A 17,425-nucleotide genomic window follows, 5' to 3' on the forward strand; every position below is an offset into this window, starting at 1 on the left:
TTTACTCTGTTTTACTATACACCTATGTATAAAATATACAAAATTATAAGAGATGTTTAATATATTTGAATACATTATAAATACCATCATAAAAAAAATGAACTTTGTCCTCTTTCTTGAATTCAAAAATAAGATTTCATTCAAAAATAAAAAAATAAAAAAAATCGAATCAGCCCAAATTTCATATTGAAGCTCAATACTACATAATAATTTTTTTGCAATAATATTCACTAGTAACAAAGTTTATTTAAAAAAGACTTAATTAATCGGTGATCCCTTAAAATTAGCATGAAGTTTCACTTAAGACATTTTGACCGAGCGATATTCATTTTAAACTCCTTATTAGGATTTCGTTGTGTCATTTTAACAGTCATCCAATATTACAAAGTGTGTGTAATACATTTGCCAATGACATATCAAAGTGGCGAATTAAATAAAGAGACATGTCATATATGTAAAAATAATTCTAAACTAATGACTTTTAAGTAAAAAAAAATAACCACTCATTTGATGACACGTGGCATTTAAAACTAAAATTATAAATATTTTTTAAAAAAATATTCAACCCTTCTAATTTTCAAGAAACTCACACTTGTCTTCTTCACTCCACCAACCCTGGCGTCTTCTCCACCCCACACATCCCAACCCCAACCTAACCTCCACCCCCATTAAAGCGTCCATCCTCTTTACCGCACCCACCCACCCCAACTTCAACCCGTTTTCACTCTATTGTCTTTTCAAGAAACACTTTCAAAATAATTTAATTACATTGAAAAAAATAGTTTATAAAAACACATTTTTTCCTCTTCTTTACTTCTAAAAGAATAAATTATAATTAACAATGGAAGAATTGTAAGCCTAACCTATAATTGGACATGAGTCATGACGATGACACATTGGACCACCTATTAGTGAAAAAACTTACAATATAATAAAATTGCAAGATTACAATTGAAAATAAAATGAAGAAACAAATCTTTAGGCTGATGCACGGATATTTCGCTCTCTTTAAGGAGTTTGAAGCTCACTGCAGCATAATCTACACCGATTCAGCAGTAATACTCTTGACTTGTCTCCTCCGGGATACAACAGTCCAACAACAGTGTATAACTCAAGCAACTCCGAATTAGTTGAAGAGTCCAAAACTCCATAAAAAAACACCTTCCTTCAACATATAATACTCTCTTTTGTATAGTGAATATAGTTGAAGACTTAAAATATTTTCTATGTCTCAACTCTCTCTTTCACTACACAAATGAAGACTACACTATTTATAGGTGATGAATTCTTCCTTGCAATAAATAGGAGATAGTTGATAGTAAATTTGCCAAATGAATGACTCAATGTTACATAAGTTACAAGACATAAATATAGAATAATGAATGAAATGAAGAGTTGGTGGTTACATAAGTTACTAAAAGCTAATGACCATTTTCTTCCACAATTGATGAGAGTAAAGAGGCACAAATGTAATGAGGTTCTGATAGTTTAAAGAGAACTTTAGAACCTTCTGAGGGTGGAAAATCTACACGTCATAAGAAAGGTTGTGCTACAAATTTGAAACAATCCCATAATTACTTTAGAGAACACTTGGAGTGGAAAAGAAACAAAGTAGAAGCAAAAGAAAGAAGAATGCAGGAAGAGGAACAAGAACGAGCAGCAAAAGAAAATGAAATTAATGTCTACTCTGAGGCAGCTGTCACCGCTTACTTACAATTTATTTTGGAAAAACATGATTTAGTTGACAAAAATTTTTCACCAGCAGTGACTTACTTGCTTAACCCTAGTTTTTGCAAGATATTTGTTCACATGACTGAAAAAAAATCAAGTTGAATGGTTTAAAGACTTGCAAAAAGATTAAGCCTTGCGTTATTTTCATGGTGTTATGTTGTAGTCTAATGCGTAAATTAAAACATCAAAGTTAATTATTTTTGTTGCACTTCGTTGTGATGTAGACATGAATGTAATTGTGTAATGACTTCTTATGTGTTATTAACTTTCTTTTTAATGAATGAGTTTTTAAAAAAATTTATGAGATGTACATAAGTTATCTCCTATACATGTTCGGTTTCATTTATTAAAAACTTCTTAATTCTAGAACATTTTTTTTCAGTGTATCTTTATCTTTTATACATCTTTTCACATATATTTTTGTGGTTTTCTCAAGTTTAAGTGTTGGTTAGTAGATCAACCTTTTGAAGAGTTACGACATATTAAGGGATACTCATGATTCATATTTGATTTTTAAGTGTTAGTGAACCATCCTTTCAAGTGTAATATTAAGTTGAAAAATTATGAGCATTTCCAGTAGTGATACCACTAGTTCAGACAGTGACAGTGACGATTACATTATGTTTTGTGCTATAGTTGATCATACTGAACATGTCATACGAGAAAGTAGGTTATTATCTTGCCAACCGCATCATACATCTAGACCTGGTATGGCATGGGTTGTTGATCTACTTAGGGGACATCGTATGCATATGTATGAGTCTATGTGTTTTTATCCTGAAACATTTGAGCATCTTATCGAAGTAATAATTTGTTATCATCTGATGGTAGAACCACACATGTTCCATCAATGGAGTCTGTAGCTATTTTCCTAACTGCCGTTGCACGTAATGATAGTCAACGATCATTAAGTGAATGTTTTCAACATTCACTCGAGAAAATTAACCGCCACATTAGAAGAGTTTCTGAAGCACTTTGTCAGTTGGCGCCAACATATGTATATCCAAAATATATGATCGGTGTACATGCGAAAATTCGCCACAACAATCGCTTTTGGCCTTGATTAAAGGTAAACTGACTTTTCAAACAATCTTTTCAACTAAAAATATTAAATTAGGAGTGTATTTTTTAATTGTGTTACTGCTACAGTTGGTAATATATATATTTGCCTTTTGATAGGATTGTATTGGTGCAATTGATGGAACATATATTTAAGGGGAAGTCCCAAGAAATAAGCAACAAACATATCGTAATCGTTAAGAAAATACTTCAGAAAATGTTTTATGTGCATGCGATTGTGACATGAGGTTCACCTTTATTGCAGCAGGCTGGAAGGGTACTGCCCATGATAGTAAAGTGCTTGAGAATACAATTCTTGACTCATCGGCAAACTTTTAATTTCCATCACATGGTATATAAATTAGTAGTTCTATTTTTGCTTAATGTAAGAAAATTTACTCAATAGAATAATCCTCATCAGAATGTTTTCCCAAAGTGTTATTGGACTATGCATGTTTGTTTTCTCTACTGGATGTATACTATGTTCCTTGTTCATAGAGTATTGTTGAAGGTTTGGCATAGTCTACCTTAATAACATCATATGATTCCTTAGAAGTTAATGGCTGGCTGATTGGTGGTTAGAAAGTTAATATGAGAAGCCTTCTCTTATATGTGTTTCAGTTGTCATCGAAAATGAAAAATGCTTCTTTTTCTTAGGTAGTTATATAGATTCGCTAGGTGATGATGCACAATGTTTCCTTCTACATGCATTCTTTTGATTTCGTACATTCCTTTGTTATAGTGTTAATGAACTAGCTATTAATATGATGATGTTAAATCAACATTACTAAATAAAACATGAATTGCATTTATTTTATTTTGGTAGATAAATATTACGTTGTTGATGCTGGTTTACGGAACACAAGAGGATATTTAGCGCCATTTAAAGGAATGCACTATCATTTGCAGGACTATCGAGGAAGTGAAAGATAGCCTAAAAATGAAAAAGAGCTATTTAACTATAGACATGCTTCTCTGCGCAATGTAATTGAAAGAACTTTTGGTGCGTGAAAAAGTAGATTCAGAATACTAAGACAAGGCATGAAAAACTATGAATGTGACATGCAAGTGAAAATAGTAATTGCTTGTGCTGTATTGCATAATTTTTTATGTGAACACCAAAGTAGTGATGGAATATTTAATGAATATGAAAATGATGGTAGTTGATGAAAATGACGAACTATTGGCTCAGGATAACAACACCGCTTCATCTTCTCGATCATCTGATTCGGAAATGCAATCTCATCGAGAAGAGATTGTTCATAAAAAGTGGGAAGATTCTATTAAAGAATAGTTTGAACTCTTTCAGATGAGAAAACATAGGTTCTTCAATGATTGCAATATCTATTTCCTTCTGTTTTCTTCTCTTTTTTTTTTCCCGAATTCATATTAGTTGTATTTTCATTATCATGATTTGTACCAAGACCTTTTCACTATACAAATATTTACTGCAATGATTCTCGTTGATTTGTTGCGGTAGTCATAAATCTTATTATGTGAGATTTCTATTTTGCTATGTAATATAAATTTATGGTTAATTTTAAAATTTATAAAAACTTACGGATATAAATCACATTTCTTAAAGAAATGAAATATATTTTTCAAATTATATAATTAAACACATGATAAAATTTCATTTAAATTTTTATCTAAATAATATTTGTCAAAAGTATTTAAATATATATGGCCAATTGTTAGCTTAGTATGTTAAGCCAAAATATCAGGGATTGAGGAGAGTAGTTGATTCCTTTAAAAAAGATTTTAAGTATTAATCAGTGTCGAGAATACGTAAGAGTAGGTATATACCAGGTCAACAAATTGTGACTTTGGTGGGACCCAATTGTATTCATAAATATCTTTAGATTTGGATCCTGATTTTTTTATAGGCAATACCGTGCCAGACGGGATTTGTGAAAAATATCTAGGACCTTCAAACTCACATTTAACCATAGTTAGTCACCAAATTTTATCTACTAACGGCGTAAACGGCACTAGTATATCCCCATACAATATTCTAAAAAATTTCTCAACTAGTCCCTTTCAATTACACTATATAAACTTATGGTATGACGCAGATGTAAATCTTATAACTTAATTACATCATACGAAATATGTAAAATTGTAACAAAAATAATAAGACATGTTTATACTTTAATTACATGATATTAAATTTGTACAGGTGAGATGGAGTGGGTGGTCAGAAGTCCTCTCTCGTGATTGTATTTGAACTATTCATCTTTTTTCTTTTCCTTCACCCATAGTATGTGTTTTACAACGGATTTTAAAGCGAGAGAAGTAAATGTAATCACAAATTATGAAGAAACATAACTTTGTTAATTAAGATCGCGGGTGAAATTTTGTTCATTTATTAATTATTTTCTCAATTTTTCCATGATTTAAGGGCTGTTAATTGTATATTTCTATGATGATTTAAATTTGACATCTATATTAATATTCCTCTTTTGGAATATATTGAGATGCCTTTTAAATGAATTTAGTATCATTTATATAGACGTCAACTAGAGTTTAAGATTGAGTAATCTTTAAAAATTCTAATTGAAACTGAATACACATTATAGAGTCTCAATTCGAATTGAACATGTATTATAGAGTCTCACAAAATTGCAATCGAAACTAGACCCACTTTCTAGAATTTCAATTTAAATTGAACATATCTTATAAAGTCCTAAAAAATTTCAATCTCTTACCGTGGAGACTCAAATTTAATTTAGAACCTCAACTAATTATTTTTCTAATGGGCATGTTTATGTAATTTCAAACACTTCAGGGCCTTCTTCAGTAACATTATGTTGTATAATAGAGTATTGGCAAGTTGAGAAACACGACAAACACTAAACGGACAAATTTTTTAACTGCACTCTTAACCCGGGTTGCATAGGAGTTAGGAATAGACCGCCGTGCACGATTAGTTTAACTGGCCCAAGGGTAAAACCTAGGCTCCTAATCCAGCCTATAAATGAAGGCAAATTTTCCCCAATTTCTCCACAGCTCTTCCTTCACATTCTCTTCAGGGTTTCTCTAGTAGTCTCTCTGAAAAAAAATGGCCGACGTTGAATACAGGTGCTTCGTCGGTGGTCTGGCATGGGCCACCACCGACCAAACACTTTCGGAAGCTTTTTCTCAGTACGGCGAAGTGGTCGAATCCAAGGTCTGTTGCAGGGCAGAGATCGGATCCGAGCCTTTGGCTTCGATGACCCTCTGTTACTGAATTGTGATCTGTTACTATTCTCTGGTTTACTTGACTGTTACTGTTACTCTATGTTACTGTTACTATTTGTTACTATTATTCCAATTCCCCGAAACGGTACGTTCCGTCTTCCTCTGTTTTTACACGAGATGAAGATAGATCGCTTTTATGTTTCTCCCCCTCATGCTTTTTTCTTTCCGATCTGCTTTGTTTTGGTTGTTAATTTGTAGATCTGTTTGGATCTGACGCAATTGTTATGTTCTTTTTTTAAAATTTTTTCAGATCATCAATGACCGGGAAACTGGTAGATCTAGAGGATTTGGATTCGTTACCTTCAAGGATGAGCAAGCCATGAGGGATGCTATTGAAGGGATGAACGGCCAGGATCTTGATGGTCGCAACATCACCGTGAACGAAGCTCAATCACGCGGAGGCGGTGGAGGTGGAGGTGGAAGAGGCGGGGGTGGTTACGGAGGTGGCCGACGTGAAGGCGGTGGCGGAGGCTACGGTGGTGGCGGCGGCTACGGAGGTGGCCGACGTGAAGGCGGCGGCGGCGGCTACGGTGGAGGCGGCTACGGAGGTGGTCGTCGTGAAGGTGGTTACGGTGGAGGCGGTGGTGGTTATGGAGGAGGTGACCGCTACAACGATCGCTCTTCAAGAGGTGGAGGCGGTGGTGGTTCCGATGGGAACTGGAGGAATTAGATTTTCTGTTGGCTTTTTAGATTGGTCTCGTCTGAACTTACTTATGGTTTCGAAGTTTGATTGAAGTTACGTTTATGGTTTTGCCGTGGTTACTGTTAGTGTTCTCGTTTTTGACCGCTATTGTTACCGTGATGTTACCCTGTGGATCCTTGTTTACAAAGTTCTCATGAATGGAAGTGAATGGAGATTTATTAATTATAGTCCAATCTCCTGTTTGTTTCATCATCTTTGTTAAGCCATTGTCTAGTTGTCTAGCTGTTTTTGTTGGTTTACATCAAGTGTCCATCCACATTATTAGCTGTGGCCTATTAGTGGTATTGACTAGTAGTGGTCTCGAGTCAACATTCCGCTATCATATCAAGTTATCTTCATGGTTCCTCTAAATATCTTCTTGGTTTAGATTCATGATCGAACACGTTTGTTAGACAATCAGATACTGCAGTAGTTTACTTTTAGTATTAATGCCTAGATTTGGTAGATTTTCGTCAAAACTTTTGAGCGTATGAGTGTCTAGCATCAGTCTCAAGTCTTTGGTGCATTTCAACTAGTGATTATATCTTGCGCCTGTTAGGATTTGCCCTGAATTTTCAAATCTCTGTGCAAGGCGTAATCATACCTACGCTGACGCTTCAAACTTGGAAGTTGAGCGTGATAAGAGAGTTGAACTAGAATGGGTGATCATGTAAGCGTGAATTTAGGATTTCTAGAACAACCAATAGACTAGGGAATCCGATGTCCTATTTTATATATTTTTTTAGATTCGCCTCTCCTCATACGTGATTAGCTTATTTTGAGGTGAATAAGGGAGTAGGTAGTTTTCAACCTTGCGACTTCACGCTACAAAGTGAAGTTCAAAATCAACACTTCACAAAGTAATTTTTATGTATTAAAGTTATTTCATTCAAATTTATACATATCACATGAATCAAATGACACGATCTAACTAATATACATTAATCAGCTACTTCACATCCTAAATTTTGAGTTTACCTCTGCCTACTTGATTTCTATCATTAGTGTGTGTACTTGGAAAAGTTTTTCATAAGAATTAATAATTAGTTTTCTTACCGTGTTAAGCAAAGTTGTGCAAAACGGACTTCCATAAGAATTTTTCCTCCTTCACCATTTGTTCTTCTCCTCAACTTTTCTCCTTACATTAACTTGTTTGTGGTTGAAATTGAGCGGGTAATGTTTCGTTAAATTTATATTGTTTGTCCTTAATAATTTTGATTGATTTGGTTGGACAAGAAATTGACTATAGCATATTATTCTCGACTTATAGCACATCAACGAATAATATATTAATTAAAAATATATATTTTAAAATAAACTATTTATAGCATATTATTTTCAAGTTATAGCATATTAACTAATAATATATTAATAAAAAAATTTATTTTATTATTTAACTAATAATTATTATGTTTAGATAATTAGTTTTATTTATTCACTTACCTTTTATCAACAAAACCTTTTAATTATTACTAATTAATCAATTACCTTTTAAAGTTTTTAATATAAATAATATATTATTAAATATTAAACAATTACCTTTTAATGTTTTTAATATATATAAATAATAAATTATTATTTATTAAATATTAATTAAACTTCATATTATATAGTTATCTTTAAAAAACAAGATCTAAAAATTAGAGATTTGATTTTAATTAATTTCATATTATATGGCTACCCAATAACTACCCACCCCATATCAATCAATACTCTTTTATCTTTCCCAATACACTCAACCTCTCCCCATTTATTAATGATTAATAATTCTGACAACATTTATTAAGTTGTTTTTGACAATGCATTTATTGAATGCTGCATGCCTGAGAATTTGAAGAGTTTACCTTTTTATTGAATTAAATTAAAGCTATATAAATTATTAGCGTTATAATTATTCTTCATTTCAAAATTTTTCTATTATTTTGAAATTTCTTTCAACATATTATTAATCCCCCCCTCCCCCCCAAAAAAAAAATTCAAGATTATTTTCATAGTTGCATATTTTAATTTTGATGGATAACTTTGTGTCAATTTTAATTAAACATGGTGAAAAGTGGAATTCTTCGGGTTAAGTTTTAGTTATGATTTGTTTCTTTTAATTATGAAATGTTGGTTTTATTTAGATTTGTCATTTTTTTACATTTAAAACAGTGTTAAATTTTTTTATTAATTGTATTATCTGTAATATAGTTTGTAAATTTTTTTTTTGAAAGAAACAGTATGTTCTATAAAGCGCACATAAAGCCTGAAGTTTATTTTTTTTAGTGAATGAAAAAATAAAAGATTACGAAATTAAAGAATATTTTGATATTAAATCAAATTTGGGGTGATATCAAATAAGTATTTCTGACAATTGTTAAAAGTAATGTTTAAATCTTGATGAATCACTATAAGTCCATTTCACAGGATTTTTCTTCTAACGAAATAAAAGTTTAAATAGGTAAGAGAGAGAGTGGCGAACGAGAGTTTAAGGGAGAGAGACGACTGACAACATATTTATTACCGGGAAATTAAATCAAACTATGTTATAATTAATGATTTGTCATTATATATAATTTTCCTAATTACTTATTCTTATTTATATTTGTGAAGTATTGCCCGTTTTCTTCCTTAAAAAGAAAATCTATACGTATAAAAGATTTTCATACATACGATTATTTTTTCTCCAAAATATCAGACTCAGTTTTTTTCAAAAATAAAAAACTACTTGTACAATATTCCAAAATTTAGGTCCCAACATTGTTGTGTCATTCTCATAATGTCGTATGATATAGATGCATGTGTAAAGTTTTGAGGTAGAGAATTAATTCTAAAAGCTAATCTTTCAACAACTTGATGATGATATTTAATTTATTTACCATAATTACTATACAAGGAAAAATAAAGACCTGATGTAAATGATAAAATTGTTTTCACATAGTTAATCAAAAATTACGTATTTAAATTTTAAAAATAAAATATAAAATTACATAAAATAGATTTTTATGGCTCGATTCTTTTCGAAATTCCTGCACATATCGGTACCTTAGTCCACCGGCCTATTTAATATTTTTACTAGACAAGGAGATTTCTGTTACCAAAAGTTGTAAAGATTGGCTTATGATTGGCAAAAGCTCAAAAGGCAAAAACTATTATTTGGAAAATCACATATTCACTATATTCCTTTTTCTATATTTCAAATCTTATCGAAGCCACATATGTATTATCAACTATATATAAAGCACACGTCCAATATTCGAAGTGATGCAACTTGTGTATCGAATTTTATGTCTTGCATCTTCTTTTTTTTTTTATTCTCACTAATAAGATAAGCTTTTCGATTGGTTCTCTCATTTACTATAAGATTTTTAGGAATATAACCCATTCATTTGTTTCTTCTTTGCTGTATATTCTGCAATTTGATAAATATATATTCTCCTTCCAAATTTATAAACTTTTCCATTCATTATTTTTTCCACTTTTGCTGTGATACCTTCTTATTTGTTCTGGTGATTATTTTAACAAGTGTATAGTCCAGGACAACGTTTTTAAAAGCAAAAAGTTCAAAAAAAGCCAAAAAAAGGTCCAAGGAGCTTGAAGTGAACCATGCAAACTATGAAAAAAATAATTAATTAATATATTCGAAACCACGATGAATTTAGTAATATGATATTTAAAATAATATATCTTAAATAATTGATCGTAACTCCCCAAGTCTATAATCGAAACGGTGTTAAAAGAAGAACAACTTTCACATATGACAAATACAAAAATTATATTTGTATGCTATAACTATAGTTTGCTATAATCTGTGTTTGAATAAAGCGAGAAAAACAAATGAGAACTGGACATGGAAATATTTGTATTTTATAATTAAAAGTATATAGGACGAAATGTATATATATACAATTTTCTTTCGCTTTATACAAACAAAATACACACTTATACATTTTTTTTGTATAAACGAAAGATGCCAGTGAAGTTTGGGAGAGGGAAACGAAAATATATGTATGTATACAATTTTCTCTCACTTTATACAAACAAAAACACATTTTATACATTTGAGTTTGTATAAAAGCAAGTTAGAGAGGCGAGGGAGAGAACAAATATGTCGAACGATATTCACCTGGAGAGAAATGAAATAACAACAGTTTAAGATGGAGTACAATTAAATCAAAATATACTTATACTATTTAATTAGAATAAATAGTCTGCTATAATACACAATTTTCTCTTAAAAAAATACACCTATCATTTCTCGACCGTAACATTTTTCAAAAACTCAAAGTCTACACTGCCTTAAGATTTTTGAATATTTAATTTCACTAATCTATTAAGTTGATAGTTAGAAGTTAGTATTTTGGAGCTATCAAAAGTTTTTTTTTTTTTTTTTTTTAAATTATGAGTTACATTGCTTAAAAAGTTTAATTGGAATATTAATTAGTGTAGTATGTTTTTAGACGTGAGTGGGCCATTATATTATTCAATTCTACAAGTTGTGGGAATTATAGAGGACCATCCTAGAGGGCTAGAGCCCTTGTTTGGAGACAAGTGTTCCCACATATATTGTGTTTTCCGTACGCGGTAGAGTCGGTGGAATCAAAAAATTCTTCAAACTTTTTACTTATGGCGGAGTTAAATATTAATTAAACGGCGTAAAATCTGAACAAGTTAATATGAAGTAGCTGAAGATAGTTTAGAATGAAATTATGTATAAATAATATAGTTTTTTATCAAAAAAAATTTGAATGGAACCCCTGATCACACGATGACTCTGCTATCGCTCCCTCCCCAAATATTGACACGTTTTATTCAAATCCTTCTTAAATTGTTTCTTGACGTACTTGAGATTGAGAGGGTAATGATTATAGGAAAGTCCAATACAAAAAGACGATTAAATTTAATTTGACTAAAGATTAATTTAATTAAAACATGTCAAATTGAAGAACTTTTTTTAGTTATCGAACCTTTGTCTTGTTTTTTCATTTTTCTACTATTACTTTAGAATCATGGAAAGTTTATAAAAATTGCGAATATTCAGCTGCGTCAATGAAGGGGTCCCTTCCCAAATCATTTGCAATATGTCCCAAAAGTTTGATTTTGGTAAAAAGCTATCCATGGCTTATATGACGTTATTAGATAAATGCATTTTTAGACTATTAATATAATTTAATATTAATATATCAGATATTTATTTTTCAGAATATAAAATAATTCTACTTATTATATCAAGTGACATGATATTGTATTTTTTTTTAAAAAAAAATATAATTTTACAATTGATCTCTTTCTTTATAAAGTGAAGTGAATATATGGACTCAAATTGGAAGGATTCATCACCCCGCATATATAGGAATGGACCAATAGCTATTATGGGCTAGCTATTACTATAGTCAATATGATCCACTTGCACTTTAAATTGTATGGTGTTGCACCATCAAACGTTCTATTTCTACCCTCCCTTCAACGTTAATATTCTACTTTGATATTTTCGTATCATAATATTATAATTCAAGTTATGCTAATTAATTTCTATAAAAGTTGTGCCGGTTAATATAAATGTGTTCAAAATTAATCAAGTGAAATAAATACTATAAAATTTATGCCAGATAATTTTATTTCTATAAAATTATGTCGGATGAGATAAATGTCTAAACTTATATTGAACGAAATTGGGTTATTAATGAAGATACTTTAATCTACAATTCTTTTTTTTAAATGAGTACCAAAACCAAAAAATATATGTTAAAAGATCATCCTTAAATCCGTGCAAGAGTTTCATTTAAAAGTTATTATTTGGGCTAAACATGCAGTGATTTAATAAAAATGATTTTAATAGAGAATAATATTTAACTTTTAACTTTTGATCTTGAAGATTAACCATAAAGTGAGGGGTCGAAAACTTAAAATCATCTATGTTAAAACAATTTGCCGCATGAAAAACAATGTCAATATATATTTTTTTAAAAAAATATTCTCGTTTAATTTCATACTATATAGTCACGATAAAGAAGTTAAACAACTTATGGCTCTATGTCGAGCTTATGCTATAACGGCACAGGAATGAACAACCTATTATATTTAAGTTTTCCCCATGACATATTAACATTGTTTTATTTAACAAATCAATAGTAACATTATTTTTTGCCTGCATTATCTTAGGCTTGGGTTTTCATGTTGAGATTACGCTCAATAATTTATTAAAATAATCATTTCTATCTTAACCAAATACGAACATTTTTAAAGATTTCTTTTTTTCCAAATAAAGATGTGGTTAAAAATTATAAAAGGATTATCATTACACTAATTGCCACATTAAATTTTAGTAAAAACTCTGACTCAGTTATCTAAAACAAAGTAAATAATTGCAACAACTGTAAGCTGTCATAGCCCAATATACATTTCTCTGAGTTTGTCAAATCAAAATCAGACAAGTGTCATGTTTTCTGCCGGTGGTAAATCTTATGCAGGTTTTCAAAGGAATTCAGTGAGTATATAAATACAAATATGATCAGAGAACGATTACGCCAGGTAGTATTAATTAACAGGAATTATAAGTAACGGAAATCTAACGAATGAAGCACACTTACTAAAGAATCATTTTTTTATTGAAATATTCTACTAAAAATATTTAATGGCTATTACAAATATTTTGATAGAGTCACTGAGAAAAAAAAATATAGATAACGTTCCAGTATTCAACGAAAATTTATTTCCTATCAAACGCTCATGTGTTTACTTAGTGAGCTAGCTAGTTCGATATGAATTAAAAACCCATGAGAAACATTACTTCCTTTTGTTTTCTACTTACCTATTTATGATTAGGGATTATGAATTAATTCATGTACTTGTTGATGTAGCTAGAAAACAATAGAAAGATGATTCATAAGGTACAAGAAAATCGATTTGTGTAAAGTAGTAGGTCACACGTGTTCACCATTTCTGGTAATAAAAACATAATACCATCATTGTACGGGACAAAAACAAGTGGTGAACAAGCTTTAAGTAACTTGGACTATTGTTGTTTCTACACACAAAAAATATAATATTGCACACAAAGTGATCAATATATGTAGATTGTGTTCTGCCAACATGTTTGCACAGTACACACATATAGCCTAGCTAGACGTAACTTCTAGCTAGTTAACCAATATCATTGTGCACCCCCGTGAAAAACTTTTGTAAGCCAAATCAAATATGTGGCCCATATCATCATTTGTAACAAAATTGTCGTGGTGGTGGTGAAGACAGAATTTAAAGTTTTAGCCATTTCAAGTCATCAAGTAGTATAAATTTGAGTTCGAGTTAAAAAGGCAAAAAAAGTTATAAAAAATTCTAAAAGGACATATCAATTTGTTTTTTCTTTTAACCAAAAAAGTAAAATCGTTATTAATATTGTAATTCTTTCTTTTAATATCGCTGCACACGCAACGTTTTTTTTAAAAAAATATTAAATTGAATTCCATTGTGGTCGTCTCTTTGCAGCAAGCCAGCAATAGAGGCAGGGGCAACTTTGTTAATTTTATTTGGCAGCGATTTTGAGGAAAAAAATATTTTCTTTAACGAAATTGCTGTCGTGACAATGATTTTTGTATTTTTTTTAAAAAAATTAATACGTTAATTTTGTCAGAAAAAATCACTCCTTTGGTTAAAAAGAAATTGATGTACCCTTCTAAACTTTTTGACAATTTTTTTTTACCCTTTCAACTTTGAACTCGTATAAATTTCACATTTTGTAAATATCTTATCATAAATATAATATTTGAACAGACTCATATCTCAAAAGTTAGATGTGAATATATAACATCCTAAAATTATGGATCATGCATTAAGACTTGTAATATCATGACATTTCTATGATAAAAGATGAAGGATTTGCAAATGTAGTAAAGTATGATTTTCTATAAGCTATACTGACATGCATATTGTAAGTGGTTGATTTAATTACTATTTCTAGTGCAATAAAATTATTAGGCAACCCTAATATGACGTGGTTTAATTTAGTCATATGCCATAGATGGAAGAAATTTGTAAAAGCTATAGTTAAATCGTGACTAGGTGTATTATTAATCTAATTCGTTCTTTTCCTATTGTATATCACGTTTTTACTGAGTTTAGAAAACTAAAAATAAAAAAACGGGTATATGACGTAAATATAATAAAAAATTTATCGTATGAAATTTGACATAAATTTTTCTTATATATAGAGCATGTTATTAAATAAAATAATTATTTTCTATCCGAAATGCATTAATCAGCTTCAACAAAATATCTTTTGCTCCATAACAGTACTATTCTGTAACCTGTGGCGGATGGAGCATGTAGATATCATGTTCAATCGAACAAACATTTTTATATGAATATATATTAAAAAGTTAACAGTGTATAAATATTAAATTATATATTTATTTATTCGTGAAGTGTCAAGAAAAAAATATCACATTTTTACTTAATTATATTCTCAAAACGCTTATTACATTACTTTTATTTGCATTGATATCTAATTGAAACGTGAGATAATCCTTTAAAAAAATTTAACCAGTTAATAAAAACACTTTTATTTATTCAATTATATTCTCTAACAATTAGTTCAAAAAGTACTTCCTACCACTCAATTCACGTGAAGATGAAGTAGTTGTTCAAAGAGGTAAATTTTATTTTTAAGAATCTATATATGAGTTCATGGTCAATATTAAATATTTAGACCATCCTGTTTTGGGCTGATCAATAGTAAAAATTTAAATGTTATATTTATCAAATTAAAATTATAACTTCGACCTATTATCATATAATACTAATACACTTGATTTAATAACGCTTGATCTAGAGCATTGTTAAGTCTTTGTGGTTGCTAGAAAGACAAATCATAAAATTCTTTAAATATCATTTTGGACCCCCACACACCCCTCTCATTTTGTAGCCTATATAAGTAGAGCACCCCTTCGATACAATCATCAACTCGATCGATATTATTAATACTTTAGCATATATAATGTCTTCTTCTCAAGTTGGACAAGGATCATCAGTTACATGGACTGCACAACAAAACAAGGCATTTGAAAGGGCATTAGCAGTGTACGACAAAGACACCCCTGACCGTTGGTCTAACGTTGCTAGAGCTGTTGGAGGTAATAAAACTGCTGAAGATGTGAAGCAACATTATCAACTACTTCTTCATGATATCATGTTTATTGAGAGTGGTGGTGTGCCTTTCCCAAACTACACCACTCCTACCGGAGGCCGATCCCGCGATAATAACAAATAATTCACATTAAGGTATGATTTATCGTCCATTAGATAAATTTTGATTCAAATGTCTCCATTATATTAATTATGTTTTTGGTCTATAGAAATGAATTTTGATCCAAATTTTTGTGTTTCCGTATAATAGTATCTTTTTGAAATGGAATGTTTAATATTTGATGCAGGATGCAAATCTTTGGTTCCAACAAAGCAATGAGGGGAAGAAAGATGCAACCTTAATTATATATAATACTACATTTTTATTCCAAGAAATTAGTAACGTTACTACTAGCTATATTAAAAAAAAAACAATAACCAGAATATCACATTTTCTTCTTGACAATTCAAGTGAAGTGTATATCAATTTCTTTGTACGTACAAGTTAATTGTATTAATTTCAATTTCATGGATGTACTATATGAAGGAAGCATTTGAATTCCTTCTACTTTGTAATAGCATTCATGTTTGATCTCTTTCTATAAAACGACTTCTTGTTTTAAAAAAATATTACGTACGTGCAATTTCATACTCAAAACTCTTAATGATGTTTGATCGTTCGACTCCTCTTTGTCTGATGTGAACGAATTTGAACAGCTAAACAAAAAATAAACAAACAATCTTTTTTCTTTTGTTCTTTTTGTGCTAATTATTAAAAAATGACATTTTTTTTTTCCTTTTTGGCAACATTTTGATTTCAGTTTTTTCATGTAATTTATTTAAGACAACAAGATTAAATAGTATTTTAGTACATTTAAATATAGGTTCACAAAAATGAAAAGTCACTTTTAATTTCTTAAATACCGTGTCAAGTATTTGTAAGTTAATCTTTTCAAAACCGATGAATATGTGATTTGAAAGCAATTGATACATGTACATTTTAATTTGAGAAAAAACATAAAGTAACACTTAAAGTTATTTCGAATTTTCAAAAAGACACCTAAATTATGCAAACGTCTTATTACCCCACCTAAACAATTCTGAATTGATATTATTACATCATTTATTGTCCACATGACATGAAAAGTGTATGCACTCTCTTAAAGAACGTGAGCAAACAAAAAAAATGAATATAATTTTATTTTTTCAAGTATTTTGCTATAAAGTACATTTTCTTGTTTTTCTTATTATTTTAACTTTTTCTCCTTATTATTTTTTTCTTTTTCTTTCTTCCTTTTTCTTCTTAAAAAAAAATCATTTTCATCTTAATGGAAGATCCTCACTTCAAATGTCACTTTTTATGACAATTTCATCTCCTCTTTTTACTACTATTAGCTTAACTATCTCTTTAATTTAAAACTATATCTAAACATTATATTACATTCGAATAATTTGATAAGCACATTAGATTTCAAGATAATTAATAGGTATTATTTAATTTTTTTTAATTCAAATTTCAATTAAACTTTTTCATATTTAGGAGAACTATGATTATTTCAAAATTATCATTTCTAGTTTTGAAATGATATGAAAATGAGCTAAATTAATGAGATG

The 17,425-nt window shown here is 29.9% G+C and overlaps 2 protein-coding genes across 2 annotated transcripts; both read left to right on the forward strand.

The window, feature by feature from the left end:
• Nucleotides 1–5,783: 5,783 nt before the first annotated feature.
• On the forward strand, nucleotides 5,784–7,094 carry LOC101262262 (glycine-rich RNA-binding protein). The gene is made up of 2 exons (NM_001320116.1): nucleotides 5,784–5,959; nucleotides 6,281–7,094. The coding sequence occupies exons 1-2, from the start codon at nucleotides 5,852–5,854 to the stop codon at nucleotides 6,698–6,700; spliced, it is 528 nt and encodes a 175-aa protein (NP_001307045.1). The 5' UTR covers nucleotides 5,784–5,851; the 3' UTR covers nucleotides 6,701–7,094.
• An 8,305-nt stretch (nucleotides 7,095–15,399) lies between these two features.
• Nucleotides 15,400–16,441, forward strand: LOC101244536 (transcription factor RADIALIS). Its single transcript, XM_004231375.5, has 2 exons — nucleotides 15,400–15,967; nucleotides 16,120–16,441. Exon 1 carries the CDS (start codon nucleotides 15,684–15,686, stop codon nucleotides 15,954–15,956), a length of 273 nt encoding a protein of 90 aa, XP_004231423.1. The 5' UTR covers nucleotides 15,400–15,683; the 3' UTR covers nucleotides 15,957–15,967; nucleotides 16,120–16,441.
• Nucleotides 16,442–17,425: the final 984 nt, after the last annotated feature.

Source organism: Solanum lycopersicum, chromosome 1 (assembly GCF_036512215.1).
Source record: "Solanum lycopersicum chromosome 1, SLM_r2.1".
Lineage (NCBI taxonomy): Eukaryota > Viridiplantae > Streptophyta > Magnoliopsida > Solanales > Solanaceae > Solanum > Solanum lycopersicum.

Excerpts from the sequence above, each read along its gene's own strand:
- LOC101262262 (NM_001320116.1), top strand. The coding sequence starts at position 5,852 with ATGGCCGACGTTGAATACAGGTGCTTCGTCGGTGGTCTGGCATGGGCC. Across the intron at positions 5,960-6,280 it reads GCGAAGTGGTCGAATCCAAG|ATCATCAATGACCGGGAAAC; the intron begins GTCTGTTGCAGG and ends AAATTTTTTCAG.
- LOC101244536 (XM_004231375.5), top strand. The coding sequence starts at position 15,684 with ATGTCTTCTTCTCAAGTTGGACAAGGATCATCAGTTACATGGACTGCA.